This window comes from Clavelina lepadiformis, chromosome 6 (genome assembly GCF_947623445.1).
Source record: "Clavelina lepadiformis chromosome 6, kaClaLepa1.1, whole genome shotgun sequence".
NCBI lineage: Eukaryota > Metazoa > Chordata > Ascidiacea > Aplousobranchia > Clavelinidae > Clavelina > Clavelina lepadiformis.
The window spans coordinates 14,773,800-14,798,550 of NC_135245.1; the positions used below are offsets into that span (position 1 = coordinate 14,773,800).

Genomic DNA, 24,751 nt, shown 5'->3' on the forward strand with positions numbered 1-24,751 from the left:
CTCATTCATTGCGAATGATTTTGCTGTTTTGGTTGAATTCTTGTAAAGAGAAAACAGAAAAGATACAAAAGTTTACTGTCTGAAAATTTGATGAAGTGTACCAAAAAAACGCAAATATGCATAATAGAAAAGTTATTTCAATTTGAAGACAAAAAGTAGAGTGAGATTCATTCTTTACCCCTTCTTAATTCTATTCTTAGACAGGGTGATTATTTGCTACTTATAAAGGACATGATAATAATGCGAGAGTAAAACTAATTTGAAACTATAAAAGATAGAGCCGTATGATAAAGTTTTAACAGTTCAAAAAAGTGTCGACTGTTTCATTGTATATAAATACAATGCCTCTGACTGCACATCGATATTGAACATTGATTGATGGTTGTGGATTTCAATGTTCTTTTATCTTAAGTTTCCGATGTTCTTTAGCAGTAAATAAAACGATTCATTACTTCTGATTTCTTGGTATTTGGCTTGATTTCTTTTAACCTGGTCTTAATATTTTGGTTTATTCAAATACGGTGTAGGCCTAGATGTCAAATATAGGCTATGTATAGGCCTAATAGCTAGAAAAAAATTATTGTATCATGTTTGATCACGCACTAACAAGAATAGCACTTCACTTTTTGCTCCCTACAGTTAATGGCAAAAATTAACGATATGATTGGATGACGCCTTTGCTTAAAATCAGTAAACAACACTTACAAAAGAATAAAGGTTATGGTTTTATTCGAGATGTATGTAACGAAAAATGCCTTTTTTAAGGCAAAAGTAAGGCAGGGCTTCAAGCCTAATGAATATTTGATGTCTATTTAAGTAAAATTAACCAATCAGAAAACAGTAAAACTAGCTGGAACAAGTGTGAAATTCATGTTTTTTTGCATTCGCACACTGGCGCAAAAATTGTTGGTGCAACTTCTGTTACCACCTGAAAGATATTGACTAAAAATTTACGGTTATAAAGTATAACATAAGAGAATAAAATTACGCTTCTTATGATATAAAAACGATGGATGTGTGCAGGGTTTTTTTTAAGGTTTGGTTTGGGTGACCGCTAAGTAGTTTTAAGAGACCGCAAGTGTTTCATTTAAATACCAAAAAATAGCCATATTTGCAAGTCCAAATTTTGGGAAACCGCTGGAGAAATTTGGGGGACCGTTTCGGTCCCCCAAAACACCTTAAAAAAAACACTGGATGTGTGATCAGTAGAACTTGCTATATTTACGTTTTACTTAGGCGTTACACTGTAAAAAATCTTTTCTAATTATAAGTCAGTGAGACAATTGAGACTAATAGTTAGTCTTCCAACGAAAAGTATGGCTTATAGTTAGTCTCAATTGTCTCACTGACTTATAATTAGAAAAGATTTTTTACAGTGTACATAAAGTGATTTGCAAATTGCCTAACATACCCAAGTTGTACTGTTAGTGCAGAGATAGTCATGCTTAAAAGTGTGCTAGGCATAGCACGTTCACAAGGGTGTAATAAACAGGATCACATGAACTTAGGGGCCTATAGTATGCAAGTGCACAAACACAGGATTGACTTTGTATGCTAGACTCCAGCTAGCCAAATTGTGACGTCGTCTGGTTGTTCACTTGTATACTATATCCTCCTTGTGAACACAATCTTTAACTTGTACACTTACAATAAAAGATTAACATAAGAAATCAATTAGTTCAAACTACATTGCACTAGACTAGTTTAACTACCATGCACGTGCTAGGCTAACAGACAAAGAAATGAACAGAATGTAGATTGTAGAACAAGGAACGACACTAATTTACGGAATGACGAACGCAACAATAATTAAGGGAAAGTGAGGAATTACGGAAAAATGCCAATACTAATTTACGGAATGCGATAAAATAAGGAATATTTTGAGTAATACAATTGGAAAATATACCCGGTATTATTTACTTTAACCAGTTAAGTATAAAAAATATTTCTGTCGCAATGTGTTTTGAACTTTTCATAAGCTTTTAGACAAAATTTGAGTAGGTGAAATGATATATTTATTGTAGTTTTTACAGAATGAAGAAACTGAGGAACGTGACACTTATTTACGGAAAGTTAGAAATTACGGAATAATTTTCTATGCTTGTAAGCAGACGTTTTTAGATTTTGATTAACTTAAAATCGAACATACATCAAAAAGTTAACAGTAATTACAGTACACGTTTCTTTCACATACATCTGCTGATGAACTCAAATCCGTATAGAGAGAAAAGCACACGTAACACTTTGGTAATCTCACAACGATGTAGTTGTACACAAACGTCTTACTTACTCTTGCTGTTACGTGACTCTTGACACGTCTTAAAGTGTCCTAGGTATAAACGAGTAGTTTTCGTAGCTTTTATACAGGGAAAGGAAAACTCTAGAAACATTTTCATCTTATATGATCATGCCGGTAAGGCGGTAACTTACAAATAAAACAAATTCAAACGAAATAAGATCATAGGCAAATTGGAATATGGGTAAGATAAATAGCCTACGTAACACAACATTGTCTGAAAATTTATTCCGAAAATAATATATTTATTAGAATTTTATTTATTTATTTATTTATAAAAAATTCATTACCAAAAACAGTAAATATGTGCCTAATTTACAGACGGAAGTGGTGAAGAATTCTTGAACTGCAAGTCGAAACTTCTTTCTTGGTGGATACATAGGCTACACAGATATGTATGTGAAGAAGTGCCGAATAAGAGGAAGATCCTGACAAAGTTCTATCTCTAATTTTGTAGCGTTCCTGTTTGATTATTTATTTCTATTTAATTCTGAGGAGCCTAACGTACCTTTTTGAAAAGTATTGTGATGATATGGTACATCTAAATTTTAAATTAGCCAATTATTCGACATCTATTTGTTTTCGTATCTAAGATACATAATTAAAACTTAATGCATTTCTATTTTCATATACTCAATAACTTAACGGACTACATTTTTGATTTTGTACATTGTTGAAGAGTACACTATTGTGGCGTTTGGATGTAATCAAATTAAACAAGTTCTTTAATTGGCGTTTGTTAAGCAATTTTTGTGTCTCCAGTTAAATTCTATACAAATTTGAATGTATTGTTTCTAGTAATCCGTATTCAATCGTAGTTCCAAATCGACATGTGACGTAGTTAAGTGTGTCAAGTGGTTTTCTGTACCCGATGTAAATCGATTTTAATTCTTTGTGATAAAAGCTTAGAATGTAACATGGACGTAGATACGTGTCATTGTAAAGTAGAGGATGGCATTCACTGATTGGTCAATACGGCGAGTATAAAAGCTAATGTTTGGTCTAAATCTCTGGCCTCTCCCTTGGCTATTGCTTTTGTTCTGCTGAATTGAAGTTATTGCTGAATTATTCGGAATTGGAATCATTACTGAATTCGAGTTATAGCTTTGTTTAAATGTGAAAAGATGGTGTAAATGTTTCTAATTTGATACAACCTATTCGGACAATATAACAATTAGACTTTATGAAGTTGGTGTTGATTTGAAGAAACATCATAGAGACAGCAAACGCAACGGAGTCAAAGACAATTGTCTATAGGAGTCTAACAATAAGACTAATAGTCTTGGCTTTAGGCCAACCTAAAAGCAAGCCACACCACCATCCCCACACTATAATGGTCAAAGATACGGCATCAAGCTTGTGGTCGAAAGCGAAATCACGGTGTGAGAAGTTTGCGAAAACATGCAAGTTGGACGGTAATCCATGTACGTTTCAATTTGTCCCTGAAGCGGAGAGTCATATGTTTTCCTGTTTAGTCCGAATGGTCTTTGTGTTGTGCATGGGATGCGACTAACTTTTTATGGTGCATTTTCAGGGCAATGGGACCATGAAGCTTTTTTGAGTTATTTCTGTGAGTTTTACAATGTCATTATTTGCGTTTGAAAATAGTTTTTCAAGGTTCATGAACTAACATTCGTGAAGCGGCGACACGGTTCGTTGCGTTCACTGCTTAGGAAATTATTATCATTTAGACATTTTTTTTATTCATTAATCAACATGAAATAATCAGGCGGGAATGCAAAAGGAGATAACCTTCGCAGACGACAGTGTGTCCATGGTAATACAAAAAGTTACGCCAAACTTCGTTGGTAAATTGTAGTAGGGAACGAAGTTGGGCGCAACCCAACTCGGCTTTGCAATATGTCAAATACGTAATACAGTACACATCCCAATGCGTTACAGAATTAATATGTGTTTATATGCAAGTCATTCCTAGGACAACTACTAATCACCAATAACTACGCCTTTGGATGAAATTCGTTAGTATCGAAGAATAGCCGTGAAACGACGTCCAACCTCATCGTTCATCTCGCTCGGCTAAAGGAATGATATAAGCCGCAACGCCGGCATGTGACTGTGGCGGTCGTGATAGTAAATTGTAATAATTTATATAATTGGCATTCTAAATAAGCATTGTGTGTGTCTCCAGTTGGATGCAATTGAATATTTGAACAAGTTTATATTTCGTAGTTAAATCCGTTATTCAAACAATGAGTTCCAAACCGACGTACTGACATAGTTGAATTGTGTCAAGTGGCTATTGTGTTTCCCGATGCAAAATCGATGGTACTGTGGTGAAAAAGCTTAGATAGGTAGAATAAGGACACGTGTTACACGTGTCATGGTAAAAGTAGCATGTCTGTCGCCCATTGGTTGGATACAGCGGTATAAAAACTAAGGTTTGGTGAAAATCGCGCTTCTTGTCTCTTCTCATATTATCAGTTTACCTTCTGGATTATTCATTATTGAATTCAAGTGATAGCTCTATTTGAATGTGAAATGGTGATGAAATTGTTTCTGATGTGACTACGACTATATTTCGGACAATATAACAATTTAGACTTTATGAATGTGGTGCTGATTTAAAGAAACAATTAGAGAAAGCCGGCGCAACGGAGTCAAAGACACAATTGTCTAGGAGTTCTAAAAGAAAGACTAAAAGCCTTTGGCTTTAGGCCAAACTTAAAACAATCATCATCGCCATCCCCCACATGACATTGAAGGATGTTGTTGCAACATGTCAAGTAATGCAGTGCACATCCCAATTCTTTACACTTCTACTACTGATACACCGACAGATTTTACCAAATGGGCCCCTGACTCGATTTTAGCAAGGGGTCCTAACCGCTCCACCCAGCTTTAATGCGCTCCAGGTTAAAGCTCACGTGTATTGAAAACGTCTTTAGAATCTCAATGTAGCCTTCCTACTGTACGATAAGTTTTGTAAGCTTATATGTTTTCCACCATACACACACTGCATTAATTAGATACTCCGAAGAAGTGTAGCCTATGTGATAAATTTTATTTTCAATAGATTAAACCCTGGATAAACCAACACCGAATCTATACTTCAAAGAGGCTGGTAAAACATAAGAGGTCAAAGGGTCGGCAGTCTTGTACTCGCTTCACTCAAAGTTAGCTTTGGACATGAGCCTATTCGAAACAGGAATATATTTCGCCCATAGTTGGGGATCCTTAAAGTCTGTCAAAAAATGAAAAAAACACCACCAATCCGACGTGAAGCCAAATTAAAATGAAATTTAGTGTGTCCGAAAATGCAAAATGTTATTTTATTGGCCTGATGTTGCCAATTTATTCAATAAATGTTTTCATAAATCAGGCGATAAACAATTAGGGTTAAGTTCACAACTCTAAAGTACAGGTACCAAAATACGTTTTTTGTCGGTATCGAGTAGGATACTTATTGGTATGTTTGACATATTTTTCCAAAGTACCGTTACTGACGGTATTTTCTAAGTTCACAGCGCCAGATTTACATGGTGGAGTACCCTGGGGCCCTTTAATTCAAGTGCATATTTGCCAAGTTTAGTTTTATAAACTATTGCAAATTATTTCAAATATAGACTAGAGCTAGCTGTTGTCACATTACGGTAAAGATTTGGATTTGGTCAAAAACTCAAGTGTAGGCCTAACAGCATTTTACGGCAAAAAGCAGCGGGGTCTAAATGTAGTGCTGAAAGTACTAACTGCTCACCACTGGTCACTTAACACTAAAAATGTCAAACACAAACAAGTAAAAGTGTTGTGTTACTAAACGTTTGACGAAAACACACTGTTAACATCATATTCCGCTTGCAAGAAGTGGAGTTTGTACTTAACATTGATAAGAAAACTTGTAAGGCATTTGATAATTTTGTTGCAAAATAATCACAATTAAAAACCAAATGACAATAATGTGTTTGCGCAAGATCCTAAACGGGGCATACAAAAAGTATGACATTCCTGTTGGCTGCCGCTTCAATTACATTAAGACATGCTGTAAATAACGATATGACGGTGAATTTCACAGCTCAATAGTAGCGTACATTTGCATAAATTCACTAGTAAGCAAATTTGGATAGGATATCACGATCAGGAATACGATAATAAGCATGAAATTAATTGTGTATACAGTACACCTACAGTGACATGAAAATCAGGACAAACATTACTGTACAATCTCCAACCACGGCTATTGCATCAGCTTAAAAAGCAAAAATATTATAAAACCGAAGTTTTGAGAAAAAAACTTGGCAAGACAAAAAACAGCTTTCATATAATCTCCCATGTGAGGTCATCAACTTGGCTTGTATTGCCAACTTGGGAAAGTTTTTTGTCCTTGAAACTGTCACTATCAGATGACGACGTCCCGTCATCAAGCATGGCTTCAATCAGCGGAGGACAGTAGATATGGGTCCGGTGATATCTCAGAAGATTGTCAGCATCAAGTGCAAATAGCTCGTCATACGGTGTCACTGAGGGTATGTATAGGAATTATGATGCAGCCCATTGGCATAAATGCGGCTTGCTTGGTACATAAGGTCAAAAGTGCCACGCCATGTATTATATATTAACCAATAGTAGGCCTACAAAACTTCTTTGACGGCATAGAACATGAACTGCGTCTTTCAGAAAAGCATATTTTATTAAATGTTTTAGGGTGAAGCCTACTACACAAAGCCTTAATTAAGTGTTTGGCAACGCTATTTTCTGAACCTTTTTCAAGAAATTAAACACGTTAAATGTGCCGGAAAATACGTTACCTGCTAAAGTCATACCAACTACAACTAAGCTGTACCACTTCAGTTGATAAAAACAAGACCCACTCACCAGCAAGTTGATGAAAGTCTCCAGGTATTTTCTTCCAGTAATCACCAATCGCATCGCCCTGAGTGATACCATATCTCTTTAGGAGTGATCCATCAGTGCAAAGCGCCCGAACTGCGTGATTGCTTATTACGATTTGTTTGACTGTTGCTCCTATAAAGTAATTTGCATCAATTTTCAAACAGTGCATTACAGAGCAAACCTCAAGTGTTCTGCATTCTGTCTATGAGCACCTTTACTTATTATTATTATTAAAATAATAGAAAATGATTTATTAAAATTTCAATACGTAAATCTTCTGGACAAATCGTAGGTTTGCAAAATGAAAAAGTTCTAAAATAAGAGATGGTCTTTTGAAATTTAAAATAAAAGTTCATTTTCTTCTAATAGAATAATAAGAAACTGAAGGTGCTTTGCATGGGGTAAAATATATATTTCTTAAACAACAACTGTCTGGTTGATCCGATAAATAAACTTTGGTGAATTTTTTTGGGTCTAAATTAAGTAACTTTTTTAACAGCAGTAGCGCAACTGAATGTCTGACTCAATCAAGTAACCATCTCTGAGTACAGGTGAATGAAGAAACATGGAATTGAAATGGAAAGAAGTAAACGCACGTGCTGTACTACACAATAGCACTCACATCCTTTCAAAAAATCAATTGCAATTCAGTGCAATTGCACTTTAATGAACTACATTATACAACATTAAATATGTCTGATGGTGATCTCAGTAAGATATCATTACCTGGGACCGGTTTCCAAATATGTCCTACTGGCATTTCATTGGTGACCCCAACACGGACGTAAGGAATTCCTTGATCATTGATTGCCCATACATTGAGGTCAGAAGGACCACATATAACCTTGAATATGCGGCAAAATAACTATTTCTTTGCAAAGGTATAAAATAGAGTTACCATAATTGTTACTTCTGATTGTTTTGTTCAGTCTCGCAGTAATTAGACGTCAGCAACTAGTAGAAATCAGTTACCACATTGCTATGAATGTGCCATTTCCGTAAGTATCATGAATTTCAACAAGGTATGCAGACATACACGGATAAAGAAAAAGGAAACAACAAACTTTAAGAAAAATTCCAAAATAAATATAAGTTGAAATAGTTTTGTTGAATTAAACACTTTGCCGTTGTATAATAACCACATGCCAACATATTGTAAATTACTGATATTCATTATTTACAACCACTACAGCGAAAAGAATGACAAATCCATACTAGAATATTGAAACACAAGAAAATTTATACCTGAGTAAAAGTGGAACCAGCTGTAGGACAACCATCTAATTTTAGCCAAGCGGGTGACATGGTCTCATGCGACTCAGTAACGATTGTCCCCATTCTGACAAATATGCTGCCAGATTGATCAACTGCCCAGACCGATTGCAACCCGCAACTGACATTTATCAATTTGTCATCTGTATATAAGGTATACTGACTAAAGGTACAATATATCTGAATTTAACCAAAGGTGATTCATTTCTATCTATTACTGATTATTTATTGACAACCAAGTTAACTTCTATCTGATAGATACAATTGCTTTGCGGGTAGCAATATTGTTAAGAAAATGTAACAAACCTAACTGGTTGTTCACTTTGACATGGTTCCAGTTTCTACCGGAAGGAGTTGTTGGTGATATACCAGACCGTACAAAAATATCTCCGGACTCTAAAACCATCCATAGCGCCTCCCTCGATGCTGAGATACACAGGATGGAAGAGGAAGTATCATCTGGAGGGGAAAGAGCAACTCCCTTGTGCTGGTTGGTTTTTGATGAAGGGAAACAAATAATCTCTCCTTTTGACTGAGCAACCCATATGAAGCCTAGAATAAAATCTTTTCTGAGTGAATGGAAAAAGATCTTCCATTATTCCAAGAATTACAACCGTAGGATATTACCTTGCCACACTGAATCTTCAGGAGAAAACAAGGAAGAGGAGGTTATGTGACTCCAGGTTGTAGATGAAGCTACTCCGCTTATACTTAAATGCTTCCAAGCATTTCCTTTTTATGATTAGCAACTCGTTGTTAATTACAAAAAACATCACATAATAACGTCAAACACGCTACGTTCATAATAAATAGGTCATGATAGTTTTTTAGTTTGTAATATTTTCAAGTTTATTACCACAAAATTATATATGGAAGCTTTATTATATTAACATGGTCCTTGAGCAATAGCAATTAACATTAATACCACAATGGAAAGTATTCAATATACCTGTCACACGCTCTCTCGTCATTCGCAGTTTGTTGTCATCAGTTGCGACCCAAATTCCTTGCAAACTGAGAGCAATGTTTGTGACTGAAAGCGGATGGGCCGATCTTCCAAGTTTCTGAAAAACATATGTCAAATACTATATCCCACACCAGGATACAACATAATAATATCAGAAAAACCGTACAACAAATACATATATTATATAGCGTTTAGCAATTTTTAGGACCTACCCTGACAGCATGACGTAGCAGAATTTCATGTAAGTTTTGTTAAATAAGCACTAAATGGCTAACTCAAAATATGTAATTACCACTCTGATACTTCATTATGAAATGTTAATTCCTTTTAGTCTTTTTTCAATCACCAAATTATACTTATATTTGAATATATATTTCTGCTTTTTTCAAAAAAAATAAACCAGAAAACAGTTGCCTGGTGGAATAGCTAAGGAATTTTAGTGTAAAGTTTAAGGAATGTTAAGTGAAAAAAACTAAATCCTGTCCTATAATATCAAAACCATGATATGCATATTTTGCCCCTACCAGAAATGTTGTATGCTTCTCTTCATATAAATACTGATTCATGTAGACCTGTAAACATCAAGTAGGGGGGTCAGCGGATGTATGTAATGGATTCTCTATTGTGTATACAATCTACATTCTTCAATATTAATCGTAAGACAGGGTCTGATATTTATCTAACCTCCCACCAATGATGTCCTTGTGGAATGCTTGTAGTCACTCTTGATCGGCACCAAAGTCCACCCTTGTCATCCACTGCCCACAGTGTTTTCTTGTAATCTGACGCAATTAACCTCACTTGGAGCTGCTGTTTTCCAAAGGGTTGTGGTGAGTCGACTGAAAAAAAATTTGCAATTAACATTACATTTTTATTTATGCGCTTTGTATGTATCACAATTCTCTTCAACTTACTATTATAAAACAGCTGTAATTAATTTGAGGTGCCATAACGCATCTATAGAGCTAAACATAAATCTCACCAGCATGCCAAGTGTTAGCGGTATCAACATCAGTCAAAGCTTTGCAAAGCAACTGACCACTTGTAGTAAGCACCCATATGACATCACAGGTTAGAGCGACATGCTTAACCTGTGCAATATAAAAATAACTTTGACTGGCAGAAAGAGAACTATCAAAATATAATTGTATTGCGCATATTTCAGGTTAAATTAAATCCAAACGAATAAAGCACAACCTTTCACAGGCACAACGAAAACTTTGAAAAGTTACACGTTTTTTATGTTCTTTTAATTAGACAGAATCTAATGTCAAAAATACCATGTTGTTTCCCTCATAAATTTACTAGTATATGAATTGTAAACAAATATAGCCTATTAAACTCAAACGTGCAAAAAAGTAGAAAACCTTGGCATCCTCTATTTTGTCATTTTTAACAAACTTGACATCCACAGTATACTGCTGTTGCATGCTTGGCTCTGATCTAGACAAACCAATTTCCCTTAAAAGGTGTCCATCAGAGGTAACTATCCATGCTTCAATTGTACCCAAGCATACAAATGAACATTTTGAAAGCACCAACTTCCACTCTAAGTGGACTTCTGTTGAATGCAAGCGATCTTCTGTAAGCTCCAATGGCAAGCCGGCAGCATAAACGTTCCCTCTACCAGTGACAATCCATGCAAAATCGCCTGCAAAACAAGCAAAACTTAAAATGAAGTTAGTAGTAGTAAACACACATATATCTGGCTAATTAAAGAAAAGCATAAAGCAGGTGCAGTTTTCATGAAAAGCGCAGTGTTTATTGAAGTCATGATTTTCCTCAAAAAACCTGATGGTGCTAAGGCAATCTGAACAGCTTTCTTGGCAAATTTGTTCCAAACATTGCTGCTGGCTTCATCTGATGTTTCTTCTCTGTAGTAAATACGACTTGTATTGCTGACGCAACAAATCATTTCCCCAGAACCTAACACAGATTAAATAAAAATAAAACGATTTTGAAAGACTTTTTTCACATATCTATGACAAAAAAATGATTTTATAAAACTAATTTGAAAATTTTTATTGAAAATTACCTGCCAAAGATAAAATGGCTGAACCAGGAAATGGGCTTATACTCCACATGTCAGAAGACTTAAGTGCCTCTCCAGATGGACCATAGAGCTCGGGTTTCATCTGAACCAATTTCTAAAAAAACCACATGACAAGAAAAAATGATAAATGATTAGATTAGACAAATGATTAGAAAAATAAAAGATTGTCAAACTGTGTACTTTGAAATATTGTTCATCATCAGTAACCGGCTGATCAATATCAGAAGGCTGTTGAACGTTGAAAACCATTGGCTCTATTGATTGTTGACTCTATGGAAATTCAATAAACATAGTGACATGATAAAACCTTTCAACTTAATCTTGCCACAACTACATTTCTAAATGCATACACAATTATGTTGATAAAGCTGCAACACAGGGTATAATTTTAAAAACTTGTCGGCTAGATGTAAGCACAGACGGATGACAACATTTATGAAGTTATACTTATTTCATCATTTGAACTATATAATGTTAACCAAACCCATTAAGTGGGAGGTCCTTTGAAACATTTAAATTAATCATTTATCTTCAAGTATTACTAGTATGTTTTAGTTAATTCTAATGTGAAAGACTATCCAAATAAATTCATGGTTCATTTTGATTTATTTTCTCACCTCAGTTTCAGAATCCTCTTCACTGTTAAAATCACCCCCACCATCCACTTTGTAAATATCAATATCTGGACTGCGAGGATTAAAGTCATTATTTTCTTTCAGATTGGTCATTGTATTATGAAGATTGAGATGCAATGAATTGGATGCATGCTCTGTGCCCAAGAATAAGTTGTTTGACCCTGATGCTTTGTTATTTATAGCACTTGAAGAAATTGCATCAGTTGTGTGATAGTTAAGATGAGCTTTGAGTTTGGACTCGCTGCCAAAGTCAAAGTCTGGAGACACAGTAATTTGTTCCACATTGACATCTTCAATATTTTCCACAGATAAGTTGGTTTCAGAACAAGTTGACTGATTGCATGAAAGAGTGCGTTCGATGCTGACAGTTTTGTTTTCAAAAACTGGCAGATCATTGTCAACAGGAACTTCAAAGTTTTCGTTTTTAGTCTCTTTTCTTGTAAGCAAATATTGGATCATGTTATCACCATAATGTGCTGATGAAATGGCATGAACTTTCTTTTCATCATTGTCACAAATTTTGACGTTTGTTTCCATAACTCCATCGATATTCTGCAGGAAAAACGTAATTTAGCAAAAAACATTATGAATGTCTAAGAAAAAAACAGATATATAAGTAATTTGCATTTTTAGATGTGGGCAGGGTTTGTATTTGTGTTGGGCTTTCATGAAGCCGAAATCACGTAGAAATAGGGATTACTTAATACCGGATTAAATACACTACATGATGCCTGGCTTTTTAGCCTGGGTCCTGACAGCACTTAAGTACTGTACAGTACCAAGCACGCTACTGCTACGTTGAAGAAGATTCCAGATAACTCCACAACAAGAAAATCTTTGTTGTCGATCCATGATGCCTGGAAACTTAAATAAATTGCTTGGAATCCGAACCTTTAACAGTGGCGTAAAACTAAGACATTAGACAATAGCCCAGCGGTATTGTACGATACAGTTGTAACAGACGAAATTTTGTTGCTCACATGATGCAATTAATCCAAATTAAATTTACCATTAGTTCATCCATGTTTAATCTGATGATCCACATTCTATCGCAATCAAGGAAGTTATCAAGGATTTGGAGGGGAAATTTATGATTAGTCATGAACAATTAGAGTAAGGGAGTGAGTGTTATAGTGTTACTTGTTAGCAACACCATTAAAGTGTATCAAATGCTTTGGTGCATGTTACATTTTGCGTTCTTTAAATGCACTGCAATAGGAAATGACATAGGTGGTACATAAAACAAATATTAAAATTTTTTTTGCATTTGTGACTTTTTAATCCTCTAAAGAGATTAATGAACCTTTTTATTGTCTTGCTGCAATCCATTGTTTATAAATGCATCATCTGAAGAAAGTGATTCATTTGAAGTTTTCAATGCCATATTTCCTAAACTTTTCTCTGTTTAGAGAAAGTTAACTATATAATGACTGTTAAACTAAAATTTTTTTATAGTTTTTAAAAAACTACTTAAAATCACATCCAACTAACACTAACACGTCGTAAACCACAAACTTTTTTGCCATTTCTTTTTCCTCTTGGAACTGAAAACAATATCTTCATCTGCTGGTTTGACAGCAATATTCTCAAATCTATATATTTTGTTAGGGAAACTGTCATCCTGGTTTCCTTTATCGATCTATAAAATATATTAAATATGATCATAATCTTTAGGATTGCATAACATCACCTACATAAACTATACATAAACCGTACCACCTATTGACAGCAGACAGTAATGAGGTTCATTTATGCCTTTTTTCGATCCTTGGTGATTGATTTTATGCTATACTTGTTTTTAATATTTTGCTATTCATACCTATATGAAAACATAGAAAACAAAAAATCAATATTTCACCTCTGGGATTGCGACTTGTACTTCAGGTTCTGCACATTTTAGTTCCACGAGTTCCAATATGTCATACATTAGGGCTTTTACAATGACATCTATGGAAGTTATATCAGGCTCATAAATACTTTCCTTTGATGAGCTAGCTTCTGAAACTGATCTGCGATGAAAGAGCTGATTCGTGAAGTTCATCACAGGTTTTGAAGACACCATTGTCTTTAATTCTTCAGCCTTACAAATGTCATAGAAATAATAGCAATTTGCCTATCAGGTACTACACTACATATTTTGGACATCAAGTTAACCAAAATCATACGCGTAAAAAGCTTGAATGAATTTACAGTGAAAGAGCTAAAAAAGAAATATTTGCCTTTTAAATAGATGAATGCAATAAATAACTTGAAGCACACCTGAGCTTGTAATTTAGTAGCGATCTGATCCACCTTGAGTGTTCCCATCTTCGACTGAAGTTGTCCGATAACAGGTGGCAGATTTATCTTCATTCCAGAGATAGATGCTTTCATTTCCTAAGAAATGCAAAATAAACTTTGTACAACTTTCCATGTACCGGCAAAATGTAATTTTCTAAATGCTTCTTGAATTGTTTGTTCAACAAACAATGCCCGTAAATTACCATAAATTTGTTTGCACCTTTGCTGCCATGTACAGGAGAACTCAAACCTAAAAATAACATATTTTAATCATCACCATTTTTAGCTAAAAACAGAAACAACTTCCACCTGAATTCATTTGTAAATCAAACAATGTATGTGCACAAATTACTAAATTGAATACCACACGACATACCTCAGTGACTTTAGCACACACATGCTTTTTGGCACTTAAAAAAAAAATTAAACTAGGAGATTTTTACACAAAGTTTTACCTGTCCAGCTATCGTCAGGTTTATATGCAATCCTGTGCAACTTTCTACCAGTGCAAAGAACAAAGATCTCATCTTCTGTAACTTTTACATCGATTACATCTTCCAAACCATGCATTTCTCCTACTATGCTGTTGTCGATATGATTCATTACATATAATGAGGAGCCTGAAATTTATCAATTTATATTTCACTAAGCTGCTATTAACCGAATACATAGGCACGTAATTAATATACTTATGACATGACTGGTCACTTTGCTGCAAATAATCAAGACATAAAGATGGTCACTAGCAGTAGGAATATGTACTTACCATATAAAGATAGTAAACAATCTGTGCCAAACAAATGTACAATCCCAAAAGATAATTCTTTTTTTGATGAATGTGCTCCAGTAATTTGCATTTTGATAGGATTCATAACGTTTTCTATTAAGTGTTTCATTTTGATTGTGCGCATAACTGTTCCACTGGTGTTAGCCACCCAAACACGTAAGCCAGGTCTCGTTGCAAATACAACTAGTTCTTCCATAGCGACGGTGTTCGAATTAAAGCATGCTCCAAACCTCCCCCTGCACAGATCATAAAAATAACACTGTGTACTGATATCAAAACAAAACCATTCACAGTGTCTTATTTATAAGTACAATTGTAAATTGCAAACCAAACTTTCAAGTGCTTTACCTTTCTATCAAAGCAAAAATGATTTTAATAAATTCTTCTGGAAATTCTAGTTAAGCTGTTTCAGGGAAGTTCCCCTTCGGCCAACTACAATAATTTTCCAGAAATGTAAAGAATAAACATGTAAACCTAATTGTAACTTAATATGTTTTGTTACCTTCGAGTTGGTTTTGACCCAATATCCTTCTTACTTCCATCATAAACTAAAAAAGAATTTTCAAGTGTAGAAACAAGCAAAGTTTTGTGCTTGTAATTCATTTGTACAACTTCATGTTCTTCATTAAGCAATAGACCCGCAGTGCATGTATTCTACAAGAGAATTAAAATGTGAATTTTATACGCAAGCTCTTATGGTAAAATGCGCTTGATGTTACCCTGTTTGGAGTGGACCATTTTAGTTATATTACTTGAAAGATCACAGTATTGGTAGTTGCTATAACCAGACCTAAGCTGACACAACTGGCCATAAAAAAAGAAACTTTGGTCGATTACAAAATTTTTGAACTGAATTTTTATGTCAAAAACTTCAATTATTTATCAGTAGCGTCACATGAAAGAAAACGATAATTACTGCATTAATCTGATTTGCAGATTAATTTTAACTGTCAAGTGGCACACAGCATACACTCAAAATCGTCCAGCATGCATCCAGAACAGGTAAGGTAAGAATTAAACGGAAACTAAGTTATAATATCCACATACAACAGCGCAGTGTGTGGCTGAAAAAAAAAACAGATGGAAACAAAGGGGAAAATCGGAAGTTTGGTTACCATACCTCTTGAAATAGAAGTCGCGGCTACTATTTTTTTTTCTGATCATTTGATCAACGGCTTCTACTTTTTTAATCAGATCAACAGACGATCGGACTCTTTTACTGTACTGCTAATCCGGTTCTTTATAACTTGTGTCTTTGTTCCGTATTATTGCGTGTCAATTAAGATAGTACCACAAAGAGAGTACCTATCGCAGAAGCTCATGTTTGTGAGCAACTTTCGAAAGAGTAATAAGTAATTTAGTATCATTCGCTGTGACTTCTAATCAAGGGCGGCTACTATTTTTTATTTTCAATCATTTTACCAAAATAGTCATAAATATATTGGTTGAATATATTATCTGTAGACATCAAGTACCGTTTTCTTGTTGCATACCAGCACGATAAAGTAGAAAATCAATTAAAACATTAAACTTCAAATGTTGTCATCAAACGTTTTATTAACTTACACAGAAATCCTTTAAAAGGATTTCAAACCCAGAATTTTCAAAACCTGACACTTTTACTGTATTTAACGAATTTATAAAATTGAACTTAAAGTAAGGGGCAAATCAAAAAACAAGTTGGCCTTAAAGCAAAAAGTAGTTGTCAGTAAATATATTGGTGAAAGGATTTGTACTAATATGTAGTGATTAAGCAGTTATTGCAAAAACTAAGTGGTAAAAAATCGCAAATTCATCGCTTAATCATAAGGATGGGGATCCTTATTACATTTCAATATAAAAAAATAAGGAGCACTCAGGTATTTGGATCAAATATGAATAGAATGTTTCGTGTGGCCAACAAGTATTAAGTATAATTAAAGCATACTTAATTTCAAACAGAAACATTTTGTGTTAAATAAGCTTAAGGTTAGCTTATCATTAGTGTATTAGTAGTGGTTAATGTAAAGGCTAACCTACAGTACAGTTCAATCTTGGCTGTTGGCTCTAGCGTAGTTTGGTGCCAGTAACTGCGGTAAAAACAAACATGCTTAACCAGTTTAGGTACTGTCATCTGTGATATTCCTATGTTTAACATTATTTGCTGCTATTCACCTGCCTATGGACACGTATTCAATCCAAAATGAGTTAGCTAGCCTACTATTTCTAATACAAATCCCAGTCAACAGAATCTTTTTACCAGTATGTTTACTCACAACTACTTTTTGATTTAAGGCCAACTTGTTTTTGGACTTGCATATCATTAAAGTTGGCCATATATTTAATGCTTTGAAGCATAATAGTACAATACAATGCTTTAAAGCATAACAATAAACTAATAATAATAATATGTCACATGTATAAAACGTATGAAGTTTTTTACATACCGCTGTAATATATAACTGTAAGCTACGGCTTATAAAGTTTTTTTATCATAATTATTGTGGCATTGTTATGACATTCAAGGGCGGCTTGCAATCAAGTCAATACATTGAAAAAGGTTTTAAAAAAACTCATTCTTTTTGTAGTTTCTAAAATCATTCTGCACGGCAATACAAAAAGTAAGAAGCACAAAAAAGTTGGTGGCAAATTACAAAATTATATCAACTAGTTTCTTACAAGGTCAAAGTTGACATCTGTGCAAAAGATACATCCTGCTAGATCAGCAGAAAATAATTTCATTCCATTTGGACTCCATTCCAATGAGCAAATAGCATTTTTGTGGATTTTTCCCAAGGAATATTTTCGGACCTGAAAAATCAAGTCAGTAGGTAACATGTTGGAAAGTGTTAAAAGCCTACGACAATTTATTTATAGTAGGTTGTAAGTATGTTAAACTATTGCCTTCCTTCATGTAGCACCAAACATTGTACCATTACTGATTAACCAAACGCAAGTGGGTAACTTGTTCCGGGAAATATATTTACCATGTGCTAATATATACAATGTAGTAATGGTCAACGAACACACACAGATGAGTTCACATTATTGCGCAAAGGTAAACTTTGCTTAAGTACTGACAAGAAGGATTTAACTACGGGCATATTCTTTAAAGAAAAACTTTTGTTCAAGACAAAGAATTAAAGCATTGAATTCACAATATTAATCCATTTATTCCAAATATACATATCGAGATTAACTTCATAAAAGCATTGTCCTCAAGTTTACAGGTCTTCAGCAATAAGAATGTGGAGGCCTAAGGTTACCTGTTTTGCAATTATTGTGCTTCCAGAGAAAATAATAATTACGACTTGTCCATCTTTAGTTCCCATTGCTAACTGACATTCAAGACCAGTCATCAACTTGACACAGGTCACATGATCATCTTTATTCTACAAATTCAAACACATATATGCTATTACAGACTTGTGTGTTATATTTTCTTTAGAAGATACAATCAGTTGCATGAATGGATTGCATCACCAATGAGCCAGATTGTAAATGGTGATAGTTCAATACAACTTTAGAATAAAGGAAAAATTTTCTAATGCATGTGCTTCTTGTTGTGAAATATGACATGGGTCAATTAATCCTTAATCTGGAAATTTCTGTTGTACACTAGATTTTCATGTCAAACACTTTGTAATATACATTGTGGCAAAAATATTTATACGTTACAAACTTCAACAAACTAAACGTTGCAATAAGTTTTCAACCATGGCAGTAATACAGTTAAAAAGCATAACGTAAGTTCTGCATTTATTACAAACAGCATTTTCTTTAAACACAAATGCATAGAATATCTACCTGGGAAACAACTTTAATCGTTCCACCATGCTCACGACTGTGAAGAAAGGTACATCCTGCAGTTGTGCCGAGGGCAATGTGACATTTTGATACATCAAAGGAAATAATATCAGCCACAACCGAAAAAAATGCATGATGTATTTTAGGCGGAGTAGCTTTTAAAAAGTCTTGCATCAGGGGATATTCTTTTAGAACTCTGGTCTTCTCCATGTTGGCCCTTCAACTTTCAAGTTACTTGCTTCTACAAATTACATCTACTCTTGTGAAACATAAACATCACATGGTAATGACTTTCATATATCTATAAATTTTAAAGATAAAGTTAAACAGTCATAGTTCATCAATTTTAGTTACAAGAAATATCATAATACTTCTACGTTCTGCAGTTTACATTTTACACCATATCATGTACAAACATTACAGCACCCTTTCTGTAAGTTGTGATACACTGATCATTTCGTTTCAGAGAATTATAAACTGTCATGTGTCATTTATTTATTTTAATTTTCATAATAGGAACAAAGACATAGCATAGCATGAATGCCTAGGAAAAAATGACAAAGCCAAGAGAACTTAAAATGTGCATTAAAGTAGTGATGATATAAAAAACGGAATGAAAAATACTGCACCAATAAGAGATAGAAAGAAGACTGTTTTACTGAGGTTGATTAAAAGTCCCATGAATTAATACACACATTGAAATTACATTTAGTTACGATATATATGGTTAAATTTATACGGAAAAACTGTATTGAAAGCATAATTCTTCTAACATTCTAACTAAGTTCGAAATGTGTACAGACTACAATTAGACAATATTTTAAACTGTGCATGTGTTTGGAGATGATGAATATCTAACTAGCTTTGCAATCTGGCTAAACAAAGATCAAAAATACCAATAAAACCTTAATCATTAAACATTTAGAAAGTAAACCTTAAGCATGTGTAACTATCTAGAGTTCTAGACATTGCCACATGCATCAATAGCTGAAGAAACATTACAAGCAGCATATATTTGAGATGTCAGTCTTGACATGAAAATGTACTTAAAATAAAAGTGAATTGTTCAATTTATATTATGGCGTGATATAATTTTTATTTTTTATAGACTAAAGAAACGTTTCCATAATTTAAAACCTGGCAATGATTTTTCATCACTTGAGCCCCAGTTACAATTTTCTTTTTTGGAAATTCTATGTTTTATTGCTCGAATTTGGAACTAGGACCACTGGAAATTGCAGAGACTCATTAACCTAAATCTGGAAAGTGAATTCGTGATTCATAGCTGGCGTGAAGCCATCAACCACCATAGAGTCATTTGCGAGCACCAAGCACATACAGTTACCTTTTGGGGTGATATGCACTAGGCTTTCTGGCATGTCCGTCAAAAGTTATTCATATAACTAAGCTTATGCATTGTGAATCTTGATCTTAACAGTAGTATTACTGAACTGCTACTCGTTCAAGAAAAGAACATCAAATAAAAATGGTAATCTAACTGCCAACTGAAAACTGAGGAGAATCAGGCATACAAACGCAAAAACTTGGCATATTGTAAGGAAATAAATGCCTACGGTCCTAAATTTTAAACACAATTTTTATATCATACCGTCAGTCAAATATACATAAAACACCTTTGTATGTATACTGTAATCAGCATGAAAGTTAAAATACTTGGCAAGCATGTTAACAGGGGTCAAAACAAATGGTCCCATGTTCCTCATGCATTATACGACATATGTCAGAAAACTTCCAGCTTTGGTGTCACAAAAGATCTATTTCAAACCCAAACTACAAGTTATCCCCTTCAAAGTAATGCCCTTGGAGTCTAATGCGTTTTCCCATCCTTCTCTCCCACGCTTGCATGCACTTCTGGAAAGATTCTTCCAAGATTCTCAGTAGCTCTGTCACCACGGCCTTTTTGATGCCATGCACATCTTCAAAACGGGTTCCATTGATGGCCCCCTTGAGCTTGGGGAAGAGAAAGAGGAGGTTGCTCCAGCACAGTGATGTTCTTCTGGGTCAGGAACGCTCTGATAGCCAAGGCAGTGTGGGCAAGTGCGTTGTCATGGTGAAGCACCCACGAGTTTTCTTGCCACAACTCTCGCCTCTTCTTGTGCAATGAACCAATCAAGCGTCGCAGTACATCTTTGTAGATATGCTGGTTAATCATTTAGCTTTGTAAGAAGAACTGGTCGATGCCCCTCACATCGAAGAATGCGATCAACATGAGTTTAGTTTACTACCAGCTGGTTACGCAATTAGTATTTTTTTATTTCGGTAAATGGTTAAATGGTCTCACTTTTATTGATTAAATTACTAAGCTAAACTGAAAATTGAAATAAACGCTATTTTTCAACTTGAAATCACATTTTTTTCCAAATTTTAAATTAATTTAAAACTAATTCCCTCCGACCCAAACTCTCCCCTCTCATAAATAAATTAGATCAAAAATAATTTCGACAAAAAGCAGTCAAACAATAACAAGATTCGACCCCAAGACTTCCAGTATACAAACCCCATCATTAGCCACTATGCCACCGCAGTGTTTTCTTCTCTCCGTCTAAAACGAGACTCATAAACCCATTAGCGAAAATCTGCTGGTCACTGCATTATGATTCAGCAACTTCGATAAACAGACGGTTGGACGCCAGTGAAATCGTCACTTGGATTGTTGAATTATCCCAATAATTTCTTAGAAGTTTTATAGGCTACATATCCGTTGTCTGACTTAATTGCAAAAGCAAACCAAGCTAGTTTAATCAGCTGGCCCCTGGTTATACATTCCAGGGCAAACAAACTGACGGTGTGTTCAAGCTACAGACTGTTAATTTTATCTTAACTGTTGTACATTAGTGGATGGAAAAAGAAAAGAGAAACCCATCGTGGTATTGTTTTGTTTATTTTTCTTCATAACCAGTGCGGATTGAAAGTTACGATGCTAACCGTCATAGTTATAGAACAATAAAACACGTGCTCATAAACAATTACTGGACAAGAAAAAGGTGTGGAATAGGCTACTAGCAGATGTTATTTTGTCTAACTCTAATACCTGTCCAAACTCTAGTCTAGTGCAACCTTGGTCTGTTGGTTTTCTTCGTATGCATGACTGCTGATACATTGCTGCCAGAAATTGAAAGCAACAAATAAAGAACAACAGCAACTTTGTCATGACCTGATGTGGTAAACTTCCGCATTTTACAACCAGTTCCGTCACATGATCTTTTCGAAAGGGGAATTACCTATTTACAAAGCTATTAACAACGCTTTTATTAAAATACCTTTTTATGTTTAGTTGTAAAACCATTGCAGGTACTTCTAACCTTCAAAATTTATCAGTACAGCACATTTAGTACTTATCTAAATGGTATCATAAACAACAGCAAATAATACAAAGCAGAATTAATTTAAAAGATATATCATGAACTAACATCATAATAAGTTTAATTTGCAAATAAAAGCTGCTACGATCGTCTCCCAGGTGGTCTAGTGGTTAGGATTCGTGGCTCTCACCCACGCGGCCCGGGTTCGATTCCCGGTCTGGGAAAAGACTTTTTTGCAGAGCAAAATATTTCTGCGTTTTTTTTGTTCTTTTATCCTTGCAAATATAATTGTATGTTATTAGTTTTTCAATTAGATCAAGTCCTTACTCAGATTAAAGGTGTAGAAAAGGTTTTAGCTGCTTCAGTGTGTCTTAATCTTTCCATAGTTGCACGACAAGTTTCCATTTTCCAATGGGTTTGGTGGCCGTGCTAACCTTCCACTGTTGTAGCACCACTGTAATTCACACAGTGCACGTTTTAAGTTATGTCGCTTTTTCCCGTTCCTTGATTGTCTGTGTGCAGTGCCAGCGTAGTGATCCCCTGCATGACGTAATAAATTCATTGTCTGATATAATTGAAAAAGGGCTTAACTCAACAGAACACAAGCAACTATTCAGTGGCTGAATAGTATGATACCATAGCAGCTTTTGCAAATGCCTATATGCATATGCTGGCAAACAAAATACGGTAGCCTAAAGGCTACAGGTGTTGGCCTACTTCTGTCTGTAAGTTCTCTAAGCTACTTGTGTATAACGCTTATTGCGTATTGAATGAATAAATTTATTACTTCACAAAGGGGGGTCAATATTTAGCAGGGGGTCACTATTTGGCACGACCCGGTGTTAGGGAGTTTGAGGCCACCCAAGCCTTGGCATTGGGGCCTCCAAACCATTTCTGGTTTAACAAACCATACACAATAAAGTATTTAACACAAATAGTGTCTATTTCTCCAACTGCCGGTTACCGAATTTGGAAAAAACTACTTCGGTAAACGCGCATTGATGGTATTTCTTGTTTGAAGCTAGAACGAAGTTAGCGCCATACTTTTCGCTCCAATGCCGAATTGTATGGCAAATCAATATAGTTTTTGCGCTGCTATTTCTCAAATGTGATTGTATTTTGTATGATCCGTTTCGTGTCGATAAATTTATGCCTTCCTACTTAGAAATAGGAAATGTTTTGTAATGGAATGATTGGTTTTGGTTGTTGAACTTGATTGTTCCAGTCACTCCAATACAATGTTCGATTGTCTGAATTGTTTATAGCGCTCGATGATACATGAGCCTCAAGGTCGTTAATTGCTTTATCAACCCTAGACTCGATTGTTCAGCTAAAAGCTGATTGTCTTGTGAAGCCGACAAGCAAAGTTGTCTAACTTGACACTGAGCTTCTCTTAAATTGTACTCTTCAGTAGTTTGCACAAATATGTTGATTGTATAAACTGATTATATTGTTTCTTCTTTAAACGATTACAAATTGACAGAACATTGGCACATCAACAGCGTTTCATTCAACAGTTAATATTATAGCATTGAGACTAGTAGACTTCAGCTATTTTCAACTGTATTGAGTTACTGCTTGCTGGTAATTGTTAACGCAACTGTACGACTTTTTACAGCAAGCAAAACACACACGAAAAAAGGCATGACGAAATATGATCGCATAAGTTGCAGCGGCAATCAGGAAGCTGTCGTGACGTAGTGTTAAACTTTACTGATACTACACTTAAGGACGAGAATTCTATGTTTTACACAATTTTATATTACATTAATTCATAATATTATCACAGTTTCTACAATTGCAGTACATGTTACTGCCTATTGTTTTATACTGCGTTAGACTACAGTATACAATATCAAAAGGTACAGCAAAGCATTGTACAGTACAACAATTTTCTGTTTGCATTAAGTCACACGAAAGTGACTTTTCAGTTTTCACTTTTTAGTCTATCTCATTCATTGTCTGTAGAGGAAACGAAAAATAAAATACCATAACAATAAAATAACCATTGTAGCGAGATAAAATAAACTCCATCAGCAAACAATAAGAGTGAAAAATAAGGAAAGCTCAAGGGCTTAAAACGAGCAAGAATAATGTAACCAAATGAAAAAAAATGAATAACGCTTAGCAATGTCACTAAACTCAACATACAATAACCAAGTTAAGAAAAAATAATCACAACGACAAAACTATGCTCATGTTACGAGTGACAGTTTATCCATTTTGTTGCTCGTAACTGTAATGAACTGAAATAAACTTAAATAAAATTCTTCGCCAAGTTTTGCGTTTTTATCCGGAAAATAAATGGAAGATGAGCAGTTATTTCACCGACAGTTTCATATAGGTAGTAGACTTTTTGAACGGAGAAAAAGTGCGTCGACCGGGAGTCGAACCCGGAACTAGTGCTTGGAAGGCACCAATGCTAACCGTTACACCATCGACGCTTCATGTTTCCTGTAGAAGAATTTTTTAATGTTAACACTTCAATTTAGAAAATCGTTAGT

At 34.7% G+C, this 24,751-nt stretch overlaps 1 protein-coding gene and 2 non-coding genes across 5 annotated transcripts; 1 reads left to right on the forward strand and 2 right to left on the reverse strand.

Annotated features, from left to right (window-relative positions):
• Positions 1 to 6,197: 6,197 nt before the first annotated feature.
• LOC143461898 (tectonin beta-propeller repeat-containing protein 2-like) lies at positions 6,198 to 22,123 on the reverse strand. 3 transcript variants are annotated; one of them, XM_076959832.1, is made up of 27 exons: positions 21,977 to 22,123; positions 18,925 to 19,165; positions 18,384 to 18,509; positions 17,797 to 17,928; positions 15,641 to 15,792; positions 15,118 to 15,374; positions 14,807 to 14,971; positions 14,555 to 14,601; positions 14,331 to 14,447; positions 13,930 to 14,151; positions 13,587 to 13,710; positions 13,375 to 13,472; positions 12,054 to 12,623; positions 11,617 to 11,706; positions 11,419 to 11,530; positions 11,175 to 11,309; positions 10,751 to 11,034; positions 10,366 to 10,474; positions 10,068 to 10,222; positions 9,908 to 9,955; positions 9,366 to 9,480; positions 9,044 to 9,148; positions 8,723 to 8,968; positions 8,390 to 8,559; positions 7,871 to 7,988; positions 7,127 to 7,276; positions 6,198 to 6,771 (listed from the first exon to the last, which is right to left on the reverse strand). In XM_076959832.1, the coding sequence occupies exons 2-27, from the start codon at positions 19,132 to 19,134 to the stop codon at positions 6,569 to 6,571; spliced, it is 4,260 nt and encodes a 1,419-aa protein (XP_076815947.1). In that variant the 5' UTR covers positions 19,135 to 19,165; positions 21,977 to 22,123; the 3' UTR covers positions 6,198 to 6,568. The 3 variants fall into 3 exon arrangements, with proteins under 3 accessions (XP_076815947.1, XP_076815948.1, XP_076815950.1); XM_076959833.1 differs by lacking the exon at positions 21,977 to 22,123 and having other exon boundaries at positions 13,375 to 13,460; positions 18,925 to 21,961; XM_076959835.1 differs by lacking the exons at positions 6,198 to 6,771; positions 7,127 to 7,276; positions 7,871 to 7,988; positions 21,977 to 22,123 and having other exon boundaries at positions 8,418 to 8,559; positions 8,728 to 8,968; positions 18,925 to 21,966.
• A 276-nt stretch (positions 22,124 to 22,399) lies between these two features.
• Positions 22,400 to 22,471, forward strand: Trnae-cuc (transfer RNA glutamic acid (anticodon CUC)). The gene has a single exon. It is a non-coding gene; the product is annotated as a tRNA-Glu (tRNA).
• A 2,148-nt stretch (positions 22,472 to 24,619) lies between these two features.
• Trnag-ucc (transfer RNA glycine (anticodon UCC)) lies at positions 24,620 to 24,691 on the reverse strand. The gene has a single exon. It is a non-coding gene; the product is annotated as a tRNA-Gly (tRNA).
• Between the last annotated feature and the right edge of the window lie 60 nt (positions 24,692 to 24,751).